At 30.2% G+C, this 15,521-nt stretch overlaps 5 protein-coding genes and 1 long non-coding RNA gene across 12 annotated transcripts; 3 read left to right on the top strand and 3 right to left on the bottom strand.

Moving 5' to 3' along the window:
* Nucleotides 1-75: 75 nt before the first annotated feature.
* Nucleotides 76-2,561, top strand: LOC118068470 (sin3 histone deacetylase corepressor complex component SDS3). 2 transcript variants are annotated; one of them, XM_035085894.1, is made up of 7 exons: nucleotides 76-394; nucleotides 621-684; nucleotides 794-907; nucleotides 970-1,171; nucleotides 1,263-1,443; nucleotides 1,534-1,709; nucleotides 1,813-2,561. In XM_035085894.1, the coding sequence occupies exons 1-7, from the start codon at nucleotides 271-273 to the stop codon at nucleotides 1,906-1,908; spliced, it is 957 nt and encodes a 318-aa protein (XP_034941785.1). In that variant the 5' UTR covers nucleotides 76-270; the 3' UTR covers nucleotides 1,909-2,561. The 2 variants fall into 2 exon arrangements, with proteins under 2 accessions (XP_034941785.1, XP_034941784.1); XM_035085893.1 differs by having other exon boundaries at nucleotides 77-394; nucleotides 1,507-1,709.
* Nucleotides 1,904-3,052, bottom strand: LOC118068471 (E3 ubiquitin-protein ligase MARCH3-like). Its single transcript, XM_035085895.1, has 2 exons — nucleotides 2,791-3,052; nucleotides 1,904-2,455 (listed from the first exon to the last, which is right to left on the bottom strand). Exons 1-2 carry the CDS (start codon nucleotides 2,989-2,991, stop codon nucleotides 1,931-1,933), a joined length of 726 nt encoding a protein of 241 aa, XP_034941786.1. The 5' UTR covers nucleotides 2,992-3,052; the 3' UTR covers nucleotides 1,904-1,930.
* Nucleotides 3,053-3,181: 129 nt separating this feature from the next.
* LOC118068392 (INO80 complex subunit E) lies at nucleotides 3,182-4,531 on the bottom strand. Of its 4 annotated transcripts, none has more exons than XM_035085758.1 (3): nucleotides 4,445-4,524; nucleotides 4,085-4,254; nucleotides 3,182-3,974 (listed from the first exon to the last, which is right to left on the bottom strand). In XM_035085758.1, the coding sequence occupies exons 2-3, from the start codon at nucleotides 4,223-4,225 to the stop codon at nucleotides 3,399-3,401; spliced, it is 717 nt and encodes a 238-aa protein (XP_034941649.1). In that variant the 5' UTR covers nucleotides 4,226-4,254; nucleotides 4,445-4,524; the 3' UTR covers nucleotides 3,182-3,398. The 4 variants fall into 4 exon arrangements, with proteins under 4 accessions (XP_034941649.1, XP_034941650.1, XP_034941648.1 ...); XM_035085759.1 differs by having other exon boundaries at nucleotides 4,085-4,232; nucleotides 4,402-4,515; XM_035085757.1 differs by having other exon boundaries at nucleotides 3,183-3,974; nucleotides 4,085-4,232; nucleotides 4,445-4,531.
* A 115-nt stretch (nucleotides 4,532-4,646) lies between these two features.
* On the top strand, nucleotides 4,647-7,274 carry LOC118068341 (nucleoporin Gle1). Its single transcript, XM_035085663.1, has 4 exons — nucleotides 4,647-4,812; nucleotides 4,897-6,309; nucleotides 6,380-6,755; nucleotides 6,827-7,274. Exons 1-4 carry the CDS (start codon nucleotides 4,780-4,782, stop codon nucleotides 7,087-7,089), a joined length of 2,085 nt encoding a protein of 694 aa, XP_034941554.1. The 5' UTR covers nucleotides 4,647-4,779; the 3' UTR covers nucleotides 7,090-7,274.
* Nucleotides 6,791-10,721, bottom strand: LOC118068342 (uncharacterized). Of its 2 annotated transcripts, none has more exons than XM_035085666.1 (7): nucleotides 10,258-10,721; nucleotides 9,232-9,547; nucleotides 8,737-8,974; nucleotides 8,536-8,678; nucleotides 8,319-8,448; nucleotides 8,017-8,199; nucleotides 6,791-7,432 (listed from the first exon to the last, which is right to left on the bottom strand). In XM_035085666.1, the coding sequence occupies exons 2-7, from the start codon at nucleotides 9,514-9,516 to the stop codon at nucleotides 7,266-7,268; spliced, it is 1,146 nt and encodes a 381-aa protein (XP_034941557.1). In that variant the 5' UTR covers nucleotides 9,517-9,547; nucleotides 10,258-10,721; the 3' UTR covers nucleotides 6,791-7,265. The 2 variants fall into 2 exon arrangements, with proteins under 2 accessions (XP_034941557.1, XP_034941556.1); XM_035085665.1 differs by lacking the exon at nucleotides 10,258-10,721 and adding an exon at nucleotides 9,625-10,077.
* LOC118068343 (uncharacterized) lies at nucleotides 10,660-13,864 on the top strand. 2 transcript variants are annotated; one of them, XR_004690494.1, is made up of 5 exons: nucleotides 10,660-11,112; nucleotides 11,174-11,612; nucleotides 12,426-12,649; nucleotides 12,741-13,080; nucleotides 13,370-13,864. It is a non-coding gene; the product is annotated as an uncharacterized lncRNA (long non-coding RNA). The 2 variants fall into 2 exon arrangements; XR_004690493.1 differs by having other exon boundaries at nucleotides 12,426-13,080.
* Nucleotides 13,865-15,521: the final 1,657 nt, after the last annotated feature.

Genomic DNA, 15,521 nt, shown 5'->3' with positions numbered 1-15,521 from the left:
TCTTTTACTTGAAGTTGGTCAAAAGTGTCGAGACAAGTAGGTGTTGTATCGATCATTCGTTGTTTATGACTAACTTCAGGTAGTTCGAACATCAAGAAACTTTGTAACTTGTGTATGTGTTATTATTTCACAGCCTCCACTTATAATAGTGAATTTGTAAATTATTAAAAATATTTTAATTTATATTTTCTTGTAAAAATATGAATAGTATACATATGAATTATAATTACTTGTGATTACTATTTTTTTTACTTTGAATTCTGTAAAAAAATGTCGTATCAAGGCTCTCCGTTTTCTGCTGTTTATGGTCCAGATGATTATGAACTTGATGAAGACAATGAAGAATATTTGGATGATGATCGATACCCTGATGATCCAGATGAAAGCGATGAAGGTTAGTATTAGATTATTTAAAATCCTAAAAATTTGTTAAACTTTGATAGATCTCTAAGTGAATTTATGATCGAATCTATAATATTCTTACATACACTTTGAAATGTTTTGAAAGTATTCTGCAATTAGTTTTAGAATTTTGTAGAATAAGTTTATTAAATTAATATCCTCGCTATTAACTATCAATTATTATTCAGTTGCTTTTATATGTACTTGCTCTATTTTAGACACTGAGGAGGCAAGTGAAACTGACATGGGAAAATCTGAAGAGTATACAGAAATAAAAGAACAGTTAGTAATATATTTTATTCGTAGATATTTTAATGTTAATACTACTCTTGTCTTGTTCTATTATTATGTTATCATATACATATCTATGCATACGTTATGTTAATTTTAGAGTTTATCAGGATAAATTAGCAAGTTTAAAGAAACAATTACAGCAACTGAAGGATGGTACGCATCCAGACTATAATCGGAAAGTGAAACGTTTAGAAGCTCAATATCATGAAAGGTATTTGTCATTTAATCCAAATATATTTAAGTTTAATAAAGTTAATCACTTCATTGATTTAGATTACGGTTAAATATTATTTACCGAGATTACCTCATGGAATGGGTAGAAAGAGACTACATTTCAGAAAAAAAAGCAGCTGTAAAAGAGTTCGAGGAAAAAAAAATTGATCTTAAGGAAAATTTGTTGACTGATATGGAAGAAAAACGAAAAATGATTGAATCTGATCGACAAACAATGGAATTAACTGGAGACTCTACGGAGGTAATAAAAAGTTATTATTTATATTTTCATGCGTAAATATTCAAAAATAAAAGAAAATTAAAACAGTTGAAAAATTTATATTTTTAACCAGGTCAAACCAGTAATGACAAGAAAATTACGTCGAAGACCAAACGATCCTGTTCCTGAAAAGGTTGAAAAGCGAAGAAAACCACCACCTGCGCAACTAAATTATTTATTGGATGAAAAAGAAATTGAGAGTGATCTCAAAGCGATTAGTAGAGGAAAAGCTTTAACTGCTGTGCGAAAGCAAGGTATGCATTGTTTTTATTAGCATGTATTTAAGTTATTAGGAAATATTGTAATTTTTTTTTCAGCGGTAATGCCGCATTACAATTCTGTAGCTATTCCGAATTCACATGTACCACCGTCTGCAGAAAACAATTTGGTTGAAACAAGAATCGAAGATGGAAAGCTATTATATGAAAGAAGGTGGTATCATAGAGGACAACCTGTTTATGTTGAAGGAATGGAACTATCTAGGTTTGGAGCTAATATTTCTGCTATAGGAACAGAAGCAGTAAGTTTGTTTTTGATAATTTATTGTTTAAAATATTCAATCGATGCATGTAAAAATTAAGTATAAAGAATGTAATTTAATATCAACAAAACAATTCTTGTAGATTTGGGTCAAAAAAGTTTCTGATGGCAGCAAAGTACGCATATATACTTCACAATTAAGTCGCGGAAAAATATCGATCAAACGTCGGGCATCATAACAGTCACAGCCACGGATCGTCCTCAGACTGGCGAGATCTCGTGATCCATCCTCCTGCGGCACATCATCGGACTTTTATCTGCGTCTACCGTCAACGTATGATGATGCTTCAACTTAACAATACTTGTCTTTTGCCACCAGTAAAACCAAACCTTTTGATGATATTGTATAGCCATAAACATCCATATAAAGTATGAAAATATTAAAAGAACCATCATTGCAAGAAGAGAGTAAGTTGTCCAACGGGCAGGTGGAAAATTATCATAGTTATTTGCTGAATAAAAGTCTGCAGCTACAATGCATACGTAGGATGAACCCATTGTCAACGGAGTGACGATCAAACAGCGAACGATATCAACACGTAAATTACGCAAGAAGAGCTGGTGTTCTGGATGCTTCAAGCATATCCAAATAAAAATAGAACGTAAAGCGCTGTAGCGAGGAGTACGTTCGATATCAAATTGATATCCACACAACTCACAACTACTTCTATTACTTTCTTCAAGCCAACGTTCCAAACAGGAAAGATGAATTGCGCCCATAGTGCCCTAAAATTTATTCAAGATTATTGTTAAAAAATGATAATTAATTGTACAAATAATCAATGAGTAAATTAAGTTTTAAAATAAATGTAAGAAAAATTTTTACAATGAATTAGCAAAATTAAAAAGATCATTTATAATAACTATACTTCTAGATAAAATTTCCTTCAGTAAATCGAAACAAATTATCAATAGATGTCATTTATTTACTTAATACATAGTTAATTTTTTAGTCGTCATTATTCAATGAATATGTAAACCCTAAACTGAAATGACTTTAAATCGACTTATTTTAATTTGTAAAAATTCATTCCGCATATATCATTAACTGGACAACTTACCTTACATTTACATGGATATATAATAGGATATCGTATTGTATTATCATAACAAATTCGACATCCACTTTCTTGGGTTGATGCATCACTAAATGACGTTGAATTACAATTTTTTATTTCATCAATTTTTATTTTTTCTGATTCTATTACTTTATTAATTAGCCAATTTAATGTACTTGCTGCTGAATTTTGTTCACATAGCATTTTATAAGTTTTATAATATTAAATATTGAAATGATATTTATTTGGAGGGTTAAATGTCAATTTTTGATATTTTTTATGAATGGAAAAAATTAAACTTGAACAATTGAAATCTTTTTATAAAAATGTTTTATAATTTAATACTATTTTATAGGTTATTCAGACGTACATTAAATTGAAATAGAATAAAAAAAGTGTATTATCAATATTTCGTCAGAATTTTGTGCATTCAGAATACTTTTGGCATACTTGAAATATTTTATTTTTACTTATTTTCTTTCTAAAGAAATTGTTTTATTTAAAAATTTCATCTTACGATATGCCAAAATTAACTTAAAAGAAATATAATTTAATCAATTCACATTATTTTAGTAATAATAGAGTTAAAATTGATAAGTTAACAGGAAAAATTATTCTGCCATCATATCGACGCTTAAACAATCTTCACCAATATTACTTGGAGATGTTTCAAGTTCACCGACTTCATTTGATTCACTGTCCAATGATGGATCATTGCTAAACATTTCAGTTGGAACAGTGGGTGGTGCCTTTTCAGGTACCAATTCCAGGTACGTTTGACGCGATTCCAAATGCCGCTCAACTTCTTCAGGAGTCATATGTCCGTCAGACATCATGGAAACCATTGACATGACATTATTCGACGTTTGAACAGTTGTTGGTGGATTATGTGGAACTTTAGGAGCCTTTGGAGTTGATTTTTTCTTTTTTGTTGTACTTAAAGGTTTCATTGTCGTTGGCGGGCCATGAGGAGTATGATTATTCATGTTTATTTCAATTTTTTTCTTTTTGGAAGTATCTAGCCGTGACACTTCATCTTCTGAAGATTCAGTTTCATCACTTTCACTGAAGGATGCATCTACTTTTTCATATTGGAGCAAACGGTCTAAAAGAAAACTTTTATCCCTGTTTACTTTCAATAGCTTCCGTTGGGTTGATCGTAAAGCTTCTTGAAAACATTCATTTTCCTAAAGAAATGATTGTAATAGTTTAGTGTGGATTGAATTATTTACACTTATTATTATATTATTAAGTTGCTTCAATTTTCTAATAAATCTTTAGAATCTTTTCAACTTACGTAAATTAAAAATTTAAGTTTTCTTTTCAAATTTCGATATTGCTCCTTGTAATTAGGAATTTCTTCCGGACTGTCTTCTTCGTCATCCTCGACTTCTGCATTGTTGTTTGCAATAGATCGACAATACCATCCTTCCAACATTGATCATCTGTATTTAGAACTGTTTGAAACTAATTTGATATAAACTTACAAAACATAAATTACAGTTAAATAAATATTAACAACTCCAAAGTAATTTTGAGGTTATTTTAAAGAGATTAAACATTTAATAGAATTCTTAAAAATTACAACATATAAATGATCTTAATAAAAATTACTCAATTAATATGTATTTTAAATGAGTATTATGATTTTATTTACTCGTTGATTCCAAAAATTCGTTATGTTTAGTGAATGTTTGTGGAGATTGATTATTATGAGCATAAATAAACTGATCGTTGGCATCCATATTACGCGTGTTTTGCACATATTACCGACTATTAATATGCGAAGTCAATAGTGTTGATAACTCATCGACTATCGATAACAATACAGTTGTTCTCTATTGTGACTTCACTTTTGCAAGAACAGTCCAAGGAGAAATAATCAGCTAAATGTTTTGCTCAGTGTTCTGATGAGGTTGTAAAATAAAACATATTTGTTGTGAAATTATTTTTTAAAGTAGGAGAGATTAAATTAAAACTTTTCCATCCACAATGGTCAGTTTAGTAAATATGTCTGACGAATCAGTAAGTAACAAATTATTTATTTTCTTTTAAAATAGCATAAATTTTTTATGGTTATGTGTTTTGAGTAACACTTATTGTTTTTAGATTCAAAACATCAATGACATTACGACTAATTTTGAAAGTTTACGTGTGGCTGCTCTGAAAAGAGCTTCAAAACTGTCGGGATCAATCAATAGTGTTACAATAGGGCCAGATTCATCGCCAGAAAAAGATAATAATTCCATTGAAAACATTGAAAATGAAATCAATAATTGTAATATCGATGTGTTAAAGAAAAATCCAGAACCTTCACAACCTCCTAAACAAAACGCATCATCCAGAAGTACTATAACATTTTCTATTAAAAAAATTCTTCTGGAAAATGAGATTCAACGAAGAGAAGAAGTGCGTAAGGCAATTGAAAAAAAGAAACAAGATATGGAAAAAACAGAAAAGGCATTACAAGAAGAGATGGCAATATTAAGAGAAATATTGGTTACAAAACGAGAGAGAGAAGAAGCTGCTGAGCTAGAACGATTAGAAGCTGAAGAAGAAAAGTTAGCTCAACAAAATGAAATCAAAAGAAAGCATGAGCAGCAATTGCACGCTCAACGGCTTCAAGAAAGGAAAGAACGATTTGAAAGAGAAGCTGAAGAACATCGAAAATTAAAAGAACTTGAAGCTGTAATTGAAAAAATGAAAAGCAAATTTAGTGGACGTTGTCGGGATATTAAACTTCTTTCTAAAATGTGTAATGATAAAAATGCTGCAAATATCATATTTAATTCTATTCTTAATACATTGAAGGAACTGAGTAATCAATTAGAATCGATATGTGAAAAAGCAAGAAAAGGCGATCTTACACCTACTGATGTAGCGATAGGCGAACAAATTCTTCAACAAACTGATAAAGTTTTTCAGTATTGCAAGACTGAAATTTCGCAAATCGATGCTCGTTATGAAGAAGCAATAGCAAAAAGGAAGCAAGAAATGGAAGCTGCAGAAGCTTATGCTCAAGCTGAAGCTGCTAAAATTCAAACACAGATTCAAATATCTGAACAAAATCAACCTGTACCTGAAAACAAATCTAATGTCGATAATGTAAATAGCATGAATGCTAGATTGCCAGAAACTCCACCAAATGAAACTACTTTACAGACAAATGAAGCTGGTGCTACAACAACTGATTCATCCTCTGTTGAAACTGTTATCGAAGAATCTGATACTTATCCTGATCATGAGTCTCTTCAAATTTATGTTAGAGCTCGTACATTTTTAGATAGTTATACAGCACTATATCATAATTTTGTTCGATCTCCTGCAACTAAACAGTTTAGGTTTGATTGCCAAAAGGCTATTAATATTCCCATCAATACTATCTCTTCGGTTAGCGGAGCACATTTGAAAGAAAAATATGAAAAGTTAAAGTTCCTTCTTGAAGGAAAAGCTTCTCCGAATGTTAATGAACACCCAGAAGGTCCAGCTTTTTGTAAAAATTTATTAGCAAAAAATATTGTGGTAAATACTTCATTGTTATACATAAATTTTTTTTTAACATAAATCGGTTAATGAAATCTTCTATTTTCAGAATCAAGGAGAAACTTTAGTTTCAAGTAAACCTGAAATGGCTTTTGGAATAGCTGCAGTGATTGCTGCTCTTTGTTGTGATTTTCCTGATTTATTAGAACTTTTATTGGCGCATTTTCGTACTATTTGTCCATATATTATTCCAGTATTTTTACCAAGAATTCAAGATCAAAGTAATGAAGATTACTATAAATCTTTGGGATATAAATATATTGATGGAAATGTAGAAAAACATGATAAATTTCTTAATCGGATGTCAGGAATTATGAGACTTTATGCTTCTATTATTGTTGCACGATTAAGAAAAAATGGACCCCAAAAACATCCACATGGTCTTAATAATGCTTGGAGATGGCTTGCAGCAACATTAAATTTCAGTAAGGAGTTTAATATTAAAAAATAATGTAATAAATTGAATAGATAATAATAACTTTATTAATTTTTTCAGTACCTAAACCAGAACATGTGGATGTTACTGCAACTCTTATTCTCGACATGTTGGAAGTTTGTGGAAGTTCTTTATGGCAAGCTTTTCCAAAACAATTTCCAAAGCTTTTAAAATTATTAATTGAACAGTATCATCCACAAGTACAAGGTCATGAGGGAATTTGTGGTGGCCCTATGACACGTCTTCAAAAATTCCTTGAAGATTGTATTAGCCAAAACTCAATCCCAGAACCAGTTGGTCAATTGCCAATGGCAGTGTGGTGAACAAGTTATGAAAAATATATTTCAATTATTTAATATTTGTCTTACGTTTACAATGTCATGCTATCTTCATAAATTTGATTACAAATTGAATGCGTAAAAAACTGTATAATAGCTAAATAATGATTTTGGATTATGATAGATAAATCACCGAGTGAAAAAATAAAGAAGATTAGAATTCAGTAGTATGGCATGCTGGTGACGACTGATTTTATGTCTTCCATGTTATAATTTTCTTTAGAATATTCAGCAAAACCCAAAATTCCATAAGAATTTAATCGTTCAATCCAATTCTTGTTCAAGTTGACCCTTAGAAGATGAGTTTTGATGTCATCGCGTTGTTTTGCTGTTGAGAATTGAAATTCAAAATTAGGTATCAGACTTTTGTTAATTTTTATTTATCTAATCCATTCAGACAAATTTTTTTTAAAAATATTTTAAAAAAAGACATAAAGTCGTCATAAAACAAATCAAGTTTCTAAGGTGTAGATAAATAGCATGAAAAGCTTGGATAAGCTTATGTTTTTCAATGTTTTAATCATAGATAAATACTAGTAGAGAAATTAACATTTATGAATGAGGGATAATCATGATAAAAGATCATTGTTCATGATTACATTCGACTGTAATGAATTAATAAAAAATGAGTAAATGAAAAATTGTATCGTTAGTAACATTGTAAGTTTCATTACGTAGCTCAGGTATCAATTACTATGTCATAAGATTTTTTTATATTAAAGCAGTAAGAAGAAAATTACATATTTTTTAAAACTAATGAATTTTGATTTCTTTTTTTGAGTAAATAATGAACTTAGTACATAAAGCTATTCAATTAATTATATATGAATTACATTGAGATCAATAATAAATAAAATGAACTTGAAACATGAAATTCATTTTGACTGAATGGATTAATTTATCTTTAATTACCTGAAAGTTTTTGATTGACCATTATCTGATAAGGTGGAAGTGGACCCAGACTATCAAGAACTAACAGCCCATTTACACCAGGCACATTGTATTTATGACAGTTAATAACGGGTGCTTCCAAAACACCTACTTCTGCTTGTTTTGCAGCAACCATGTGAAGAGCAGCTATTTGTGTATCAGCATCTACCAACCAAAGTAATGTTTAAAGTTTGTTCATTAAAAAAGTTTTTTTGATTCTCTCCTAAACATTTTCACAAAGTATAATCAATAAATTTTAAATAAAAATAAACATTTTCATATACCTAAAGTATCACCAAAAAATGAAGCACCTTCTCCTTTGGAGTTCAAATAATTGAATAAAAGTCCAGTAGCTCCAATTTTAGTTTGCCTGTCTGGTAAAGCACATCTATGGCCTCTCAAGTCGATGATATCCTATATGAAAAAATTATGATGAATAATTTACATAAAATAATTAAAAATAATAAATATTGAATGAAAATCAAATATGTGAAGATAAACCTCAATATTTTGGGATGCATCTCCAGCAATGATAACGTCTGCATAAATTCCAGGAGCTTTGTGTTTATTAAGATGATGTTCAAAAACGAGACCAACAGGTAATAAAATTCCAGTCGTCCACTCCTTGTTAACCGGTAGGATAGCTACGGTTATTTACGAATGAGGAACGTGTTTATTAAACATAGTTCGTAAAACACATACCGATGTCAACTATATCTTGAGCTACAGGTCTATCAGGTCTGGATTCGTGGATAAGAACCACAGGAGTTTTAGTAGCTTCTTCGATGATAGCAGCAAGGATTTCAAACAGAGAAACTGGTAGTGAAGGGACTAAGTGAGTGGCCAAGACAAGAGGTCGTAAATTAAACTGAAGTGATTCTTTGGAAATGGACAAACACCTTCTTCGTGGTATAAAAGCATTGTTTGCTTTATTGGAGCTCTAAAACATACAAAAGTAAAGGCTGTTAAAAAATAACTTGATAAAATTTTACAAATTAAAAATACTTTGAGAAGTATTGTGATAGATTTTTTATCAATAAACAAATAAACAACAAACGTGCAAGTCTTTTGTAGACTTATTTTACACTCAGGTGGTACATCTATCAAAATGAGAAAAAATGTTAATAGATTTTATAATTAGTTAAAAGGTTGTGCAAATTATAAATATTTAATATCAAAACATGAAAGATGACTCACAAGAGTTGGATCAAGAATTGGAATCTTCTGGGGACGCTTAACGGTCACCGGAAGCTCTGGAATGCTGGAATTTAGTGAGTCAACACACGACTTGGTCTCCATTGCTTCACCTTTCGATTTGCCAACTTTCTCGATTGAATCACCTGAGGTATCCTCTTTTATCGACGATGCAACACTGCAAGAATTTTCTGTGTCTTGATCAAGAACCTCAGGTGATTTTTCATTAAGGACCTTGGCCTCTTTATCGTCAATATCTGGATTATTTTTTGTGACAATTGATGTCATTTTGATGTAGAAATTATTTCTGTCTTGATTTCTAGAAAAATAATAGATTAATGAGATGAACAAATAGACGAGATGTTGCCTTATACAATGACAGGATAAACGTGCTACTTTTCCAGCGTGATAATCAACTCTACAACTTGTCCGTTATGTTCACGAAGTATTGCTCTTGGACTTGAGACATTCTTACCGGTTCTCCATAGTCTACTAGTAACTTGTATGCTAATCTGCATATTTATAGCATTTGTCAAAAATAACCAACAGAATTTTTTTTTATCTTGAGATTAACACTTAACAATGTTTTTTCAGATATTGATTAATAACAACGCCAAACACATATTTCCTATTAAAAATTTTTTTATTCATTCTATACACCTGCAGCTGGGGAATAAATTCTCATAGAAAACACTTCCTTCTATGATAGCTTACAGCATATTATAAAGAATAATCTCCTAGACGTATAGTACCAACACATTGTATTAAGATTCTATTCAACTCATCTCATCGGGCTTTCATTAGAGGTATGAACATTTTATATATCAAATATTTAATACATGAATATACAAATATTTCTTATACAATGCATTTATTAAATATTTATTATCATATTTTTATTTTAAAAAGTTAATTTCTCAATGATTTTTAGGTTCTATTACATGCCTATATTAAAGAAAGAAATAAACAGGTCTATTTATGCTTAGCTTTAATAAAAAAAAAAGAAGAGAAATTAGAAAATTTTTTCACCTGTGAAAAGCTTCTAAACGTAAAAACTTGGTGTCTTAACGCACTAGTCAGAAGTGATCACTGCTGTAATGCTTAACTTGTCGCTTGTTTTTCCTTTATCTTCATCCAATGTACGCGTGACGTCTGCGTGAGAGCTAGCTATCGAGTATGGCCGCAATATAATGCTTTTGGATCATCGAATTATTTATAAAATTGTTTCGAGACTAAACCGGATCGAAATACAATCTGATAATGATTTATTGATATATTGAAAAAAATGTTCAATCTCCAATAGTGATTTTATCATCTTACGATAGACCAGATTTCTTCAGCTTTTCATAAATTAAGTGAATACATCGGTATTTCATTTAATTCTGTTTTATACATAATTATAACTATTATTGATAAATTGATTATCAATGTTGTCATTGTGGAATACGAGCTTTACAAACGGACGAAAGTCCCACCGACCGGAAATAATATAAACGGTCGATGCAGACATCGCCCGGACGCATAGTTCGTACATCTTATCAATTACATTCAATGCATTTGATGCACAGTAGTTAACAAAGTGAGAATATCAATACCTTCAGATAATTCATATCTCATAATTCAACTCAGTCCATGTAAAAGTAGAGTATTTTATTCAGACAGTGTTATTAGATGTTCATCAACTTCCAGGTGTTAAAAAAAATAACTAAAAATTTTAGTTTTGTGATGAAGAGATCAAATCAGTTATCAACATTGAGTTAATACTAAAAAGATCCTCTTTACGATTACGAACACTTAAAAAAGCTGAATTTAAATTTAAATTGTTTGAAATGAAAAAAAAAATCGAATGAAAATAATGAATAAATATAAATAAATATAATAAATGTAAGTGCCGAATCATTGAATCGTAATCGTCATTTGAATATACAATTATCCATTTTTTCAGATATTATAAAAGTTGCAAAATTCCGCTTACTATACGATTCAATGCCAAAGTGATAAGAAAAAGTAATTCATCGTATTTCAGAAGAAGAAAATAAAGGATGAATTCCACGAAATTGAGGAAGTTGAGAAGCTCTTAGAAATAACACGTTTTAAATTTAAAATTTAAATGATTAAACCTGTCGCTATTTTTCAACTGCGAAATGATAACGGAATTGTTATGCTGTCTGGATAAATATAATCAATCTTTGGCAATCAAATGGAAGACAAGGATGTAAAGTTGACTATAAGGATTGTGAAGAAGCTTAGAAGCTTCTCGGGTGGCCGGTTTCGCCGGTTTCCGCGTTCCAGACCAACGCACGCCGGTTCTCGCGCATGACCGAAGAGAACGTTCGTCAGGATAACGGCCGGGGATTCCCCATGAACTTGTCGATAGGCTAGTGGTGAGAGCATAGAATTGTAAAGACTAGAGATTGTTTCATGAAAACTAGAGAGGAAATTTAATGCATAAATTACATAATGTTTTAATTGAAAAAATATTATTATGATGTTTTCTTAATATAGTATTTATTTATGAAATATTTAAGTTTTGTACGAATTCAATCAAATAATTGACATGCTAATAGAGGAAATATTGTTTAATTCATAACCGATATTCGTTAAGATAATTGATCATTCAGAACTTGAGTCGGTTACTAAACAACATTACTTTTATTGATGCATTGTTGACTTTCCAAGAAACAGTGATTAATCTATTCATCAATTCCTAGTGAATCAGACAATTATTACTATGTTTTTGATTATAACAGCTAAATATTTGATATTTCTATATTAGCAGTTAATTACTAAATAAGCTAGTAGATTTTGAAATCAAAGTAATTTTTTACCTTTGAAAGACAATTTAATTTGTTGAATTATTTTCTGTCATCAAAGAGTAAACTTTTGTTCACTGTAAATACTCATTACTCGTCAATGAATCATCGTGAAACTTTGCAAAGTAGATTTACAGGATAATAATTATTCAATCACTTTTTTATTAAACTTAATTCAAGTAAGAGGAGAAAAAATGTATTTTTCTCTGATCATATACGTCACTTAAAATATAATCAGCGACACCTTAAGAGAAATAGCCTTTTGATGATTTCTAAATGTCTTTGAGATTATTATCAAAATGAATTTCTCACTTTCTAATTAGCAATAATTTTTGAATACACTTAAAAACACTAAACATTGAAATCACTGTTTTTCTTTTTCAGTCCAAGCTGTTGATTTGTGAATCAACAGGTGTAAGGAATTTTCTGAGGTGGTCCAGAGAGAGAACCGGAACTCGCAAGTGGGTCACTGTCAAACGGCGTCCTCGAGGCATGCAATCACGTTGCGATTACGTTTATTTGTTAAGTGAAAGAAATTTTTTTAGGAAGTTACTCCGTAAAGAAAGGATGCTAGAAAAAAAGCAGAAACAATGAATTTTCATAAACAAGTAAGAGACGAGAGATGTTTAAGTTCAACTATTTGTTGAATAATTTATTATAAAGATAAATGTTTAATGAAAAAGACAAATTGAATGTTAGTTTGAACTGAGCGCGACAAGAGACCTGTAAGAACTGATGGGACTTGGAGGGGCCTGACGTGCCACTGCTGAGATTCCACAGCTCTTTCCTCCTACTCGACCACTTACGGCAGCCGGTTGCGTGGCTCAAAGAGAGAGAGGATCTCCTTCTCCGTCGGTCCTCGCGCCTCGCCCTACCGTTCATACACCTCATCATCATCATTATCATCGTCAACCGGGTTGAAGAGTGTTGGCGACTTTGATGACCATTCAATGACGTCATCAAGCATTTGTTTTTATAACTCTGAAATCAACTCGTCTCACCTCAATTCACGATTCTGAAACTATTTGCATTTTTCATGGTAAGATATTGTAGATTTATTTATCTACTTTGAACACTATTACATTAGCAATTGATCAAGTCTTGTGAATTGGTAAAAAATTCAAGTCTTTAGATTTTATCAATTTTGACAATTGAAATTTTTTTTTTTGAAATATCTGAAGTTAATTTGTCAATTGAAGCTCATAGAGATTGAAGATTATCAAAAGAGTAAAAGAATTTCTTATAAAGAACAAACCATTATTAAGTTGACGATGCAACTTTCCAAACAAATAAAAGGATAATAAAATATGACTGCTATGTTTTTTTAGGTTCTATCATCATTGTTGTTACCATTATTACTATCATCAATAACATTGAATGAAGTATATTTGTCATCTATTGGTTGACGTCATCGTTTGACGTTTTAGGAGTGTCCAGACGAGTGTCACGAGGATACGCAGCGCTCCCATTCACATCAATTTACGACTAAGAAAGAACCTGACGCAGTCTTATAATAATTAGCTTGTATGCTACCTTGTTTCACTCCTCTGCTTATGGCTTGATTCTTTACGCACGCATAGCCGAGACTCGAACTGAACATTCTCCCATTGATTCACTTACAAAGCGTCCAAAGCATGTAAAACACCGGCTTGTGGCTGAGAAAAAGAATGAAGGCGATAAAAAGAATGGAGTTGGCGTATGTGTGGGTATTAAATAGCCGATAATTATTTCTTATATCTAGTCTGCAAATCTTATGATAAGGATGACCGATAAAAATTTTTGTCCAGTTATGTATAAACTTCACTGTTTATTTAAAATTACAAGTATTTGTTTTTATTTTTTTTCATACTCATTGTTATCATTTACTATAGTAATATAATATATTATTGTTATTTCTGGAAGTTACATTTACGCAGAAATTTCAGGATTTCTTCAATTTTTATCATATAAGGAAAATTTATGAAAAGAAAAAAGAATAACTTGTGATGATTATTACAGATAGATGTTAAGAATCATGAATATATTCACTACCCACACGTTCATAAAAAACAATAATCGAGCACACAGGAAAAGAGAAGAAATGATATTGATAGATAAAAGAAATCATAGATTTACAGCGTTATATTAATCTTTGACTATTTTTTATATTTAGAAATAAGCAAAGTAATTTATTACAACTAATGACACTAGTCAATAGATCGCTATGGTTATTTTCTTACGAGAGCATGCATGTTATATTGATAATTTCATTTTTCCTAAAATTGATAATAATTTTGATTAAAAATATTAATCTTACAATTAGTTAAGAAAATTCATGCAACTAAATTATTAAGTAAAATGTATCCATTCCACAGAATTAATATTTAGAGTCTGTTAAAAAATTAGTTACTTCATTTTACATGTATTACTAATCCATCATAAAAATATAATATTTAAATTATTTTTTTGTTTTTAATTCGATCATGATTATGACTTAAATTAGTGCGAATAAATATAAATGTTTAACTCACTGAAGATTTCTTCGTCACGGATTTTTAATTGCTGCCTCGTTTAACTTAATAACTTAATAAATAAACTTTCTTATGGCTAGTATCATAAATTATATTTATATTGATTATTATAAATTTTTATTTAAAAAAATCTATATTGAATTCAATGCTAATTTTTTATTTTATAAACGAAGAAAATTTTTCTTCATGTTTTCTTTTGTCAAACAAATTTCAATTGTTAATATTTTTATTCATAAAAATCATGACAAAAGTAAGAAGAATTATGTTACACTAATTTAAATTGAAAAGCATATATAGGAATTACAATCTATTACGAATTTTTAATGTTAAATAAAATTAAGTTTAGAAATTTGAAACTAAAATCCATGAAACAATTTAATAAATATCAAGTATAGACTCAAATTGAAACATTTTTTACATAATAACATATAAATCTATATATAATTGTTAGAAAAATATTGTTGACACGAATCATTGGTCTCCGCAAAATCGTACTAGAATTCAATCCATAAGAATTAACAAGGTTGAAGGTGAACCAGTTTTTCTATTCTTTACCGTTCTGTTTTATCTTATTTATTAATATATCGCGTTGATAGGAGGGTTTTATTCTGATCGACAGGATTCCGCCCGCGTCCCGAGCCTGCAGCCTTGACCGAGACTGAATCCGGATGAAGTGGACATAACTGCGTTCCATCGTGCGTGAGCTCATTTTCTTTTCTCTTCCTCTTCATGTATACCTTCATTCTTCACTTTTGCATTCTTGCATTGGCTCCGAGTTATTTAGGATTATTCAACACCAGAAAATTATGCACTTGGAAAAGAATTACCGAAGAATAAGAAGAAGGAATTTTATTCATCAGGTAATTAATTCACTTCCGTTGAAGAAATTAGCGGTGATGAAGTTTATTATTCGTTGAAGGAAGTTTAAGAGTTCTAAGAAATTATGTTTTTTAGACACTGAAGTTGTTGT

This window comes from Chelonus insularis, unplaced genomic scaffold (assembly GCF_013357705.1).
Source record: "Chelonus insularis isolate UGA/USDA-ARS -01 unplaced genomic scaffold, ASM1335770v1 contig_3_pilon, whole genome shotgun sequence".
NCBI classification, from domain to species: domain Eukaryota; kingdom Metazoa; phylum Arthropoda; class Insecta; order Hymenoptera; family Braconidae; genus Chelonus; species Chelonus insularis.
The sequence above is the reverse complement of the archived record's forward strand: the minus strand, read 5'-3'. Positions and strand labels throughout refer to the sequence as shown.

Coding starts and splice junctions, on each gene's coding strand:
- LOC118068470 (XM_035085893.1), top strand. CDS start 271: ATGTCGTATCAAGGCTCTCCGTTTTCTGCTGTTTATGGTCCAGATGAT. Junction 395..620: donor TCCAGATGAAAGCGATGAAG/GTTAGTATTAGA, acceptor GCTCTATTTTAG/ACACTGAGGAGGCAAGTGAA. Junction 685..793: donor TATACAGAAATAAAAGAACA/GTTAGTAATATA, acceptor TGTTAATTTTAG/AGTTTATCAGGATAAATTAG.
- LOC118068471 (XM_035085895.1), bottom strand. CDS start 2,991: ATGCTATGTGAACAAAATTCAGCAGCAAGTACATTAAATTGGCTAATT. Junction 2,456..2,790: donor TATATCCATGTAAATGTAAG/GTAAGTTGTCCA, acceptor AATAAATTTTAG/GGCACTATGGGCGCAATTCA.
- LOC118068392 (XM_035085757.1), bottom strand. CDS start 4,225: ATGTTGGAAGGATGGTATTGTCGATCTATTGCAAACAACAATGCAGAA. Junction 3,975..4,084: donor AACTTAAATTTTTAATTTAC/GTAAGTTGAAAA, acceptor TCATTTCTTTAG/GAAAATGAATGTTTTCAAGA.
- LOC118068341 (XM_035085663.1), top strand. CDS start 4,780: ATGGTCAGTTTAGTAAATATGTCTGACGAATCA. Junction 4,813..4,896: donor TAAATATGTCTGACGAATCA/GTAAGTAACAAA, acceptor TATTGTTTTTAG/ATTCAAAACATCAATGACAT. Junction 6,756..6,826: donor TGCAGCAACATTAAATTTCA/GTAAGGAGTTTA, acceptor TAATTTTTTCAG/TACCTAAACCAGAACATGTG.
- LOC118068342 (XM_035085665.1), bottom strand. CDS start 9,746: ATGCAGATTAGCATACAAGTTACTAGTAGACTATGGAGAACCGGTAAG. Junction 8,975..9,231: donor CAATTCTTGATCCAACTCTT/GTGAGTCATCTT, acceptor TGTATGTTTTAG/AGCTCCAATAAAGCAAACAA. Junction 8,200..8,318: donor ATTTTTTGGTGATACTTTAG/GTATATGAAAAT, acceptor TTTGGTTGGTAG/ATGCTGATACACAAATAGCT.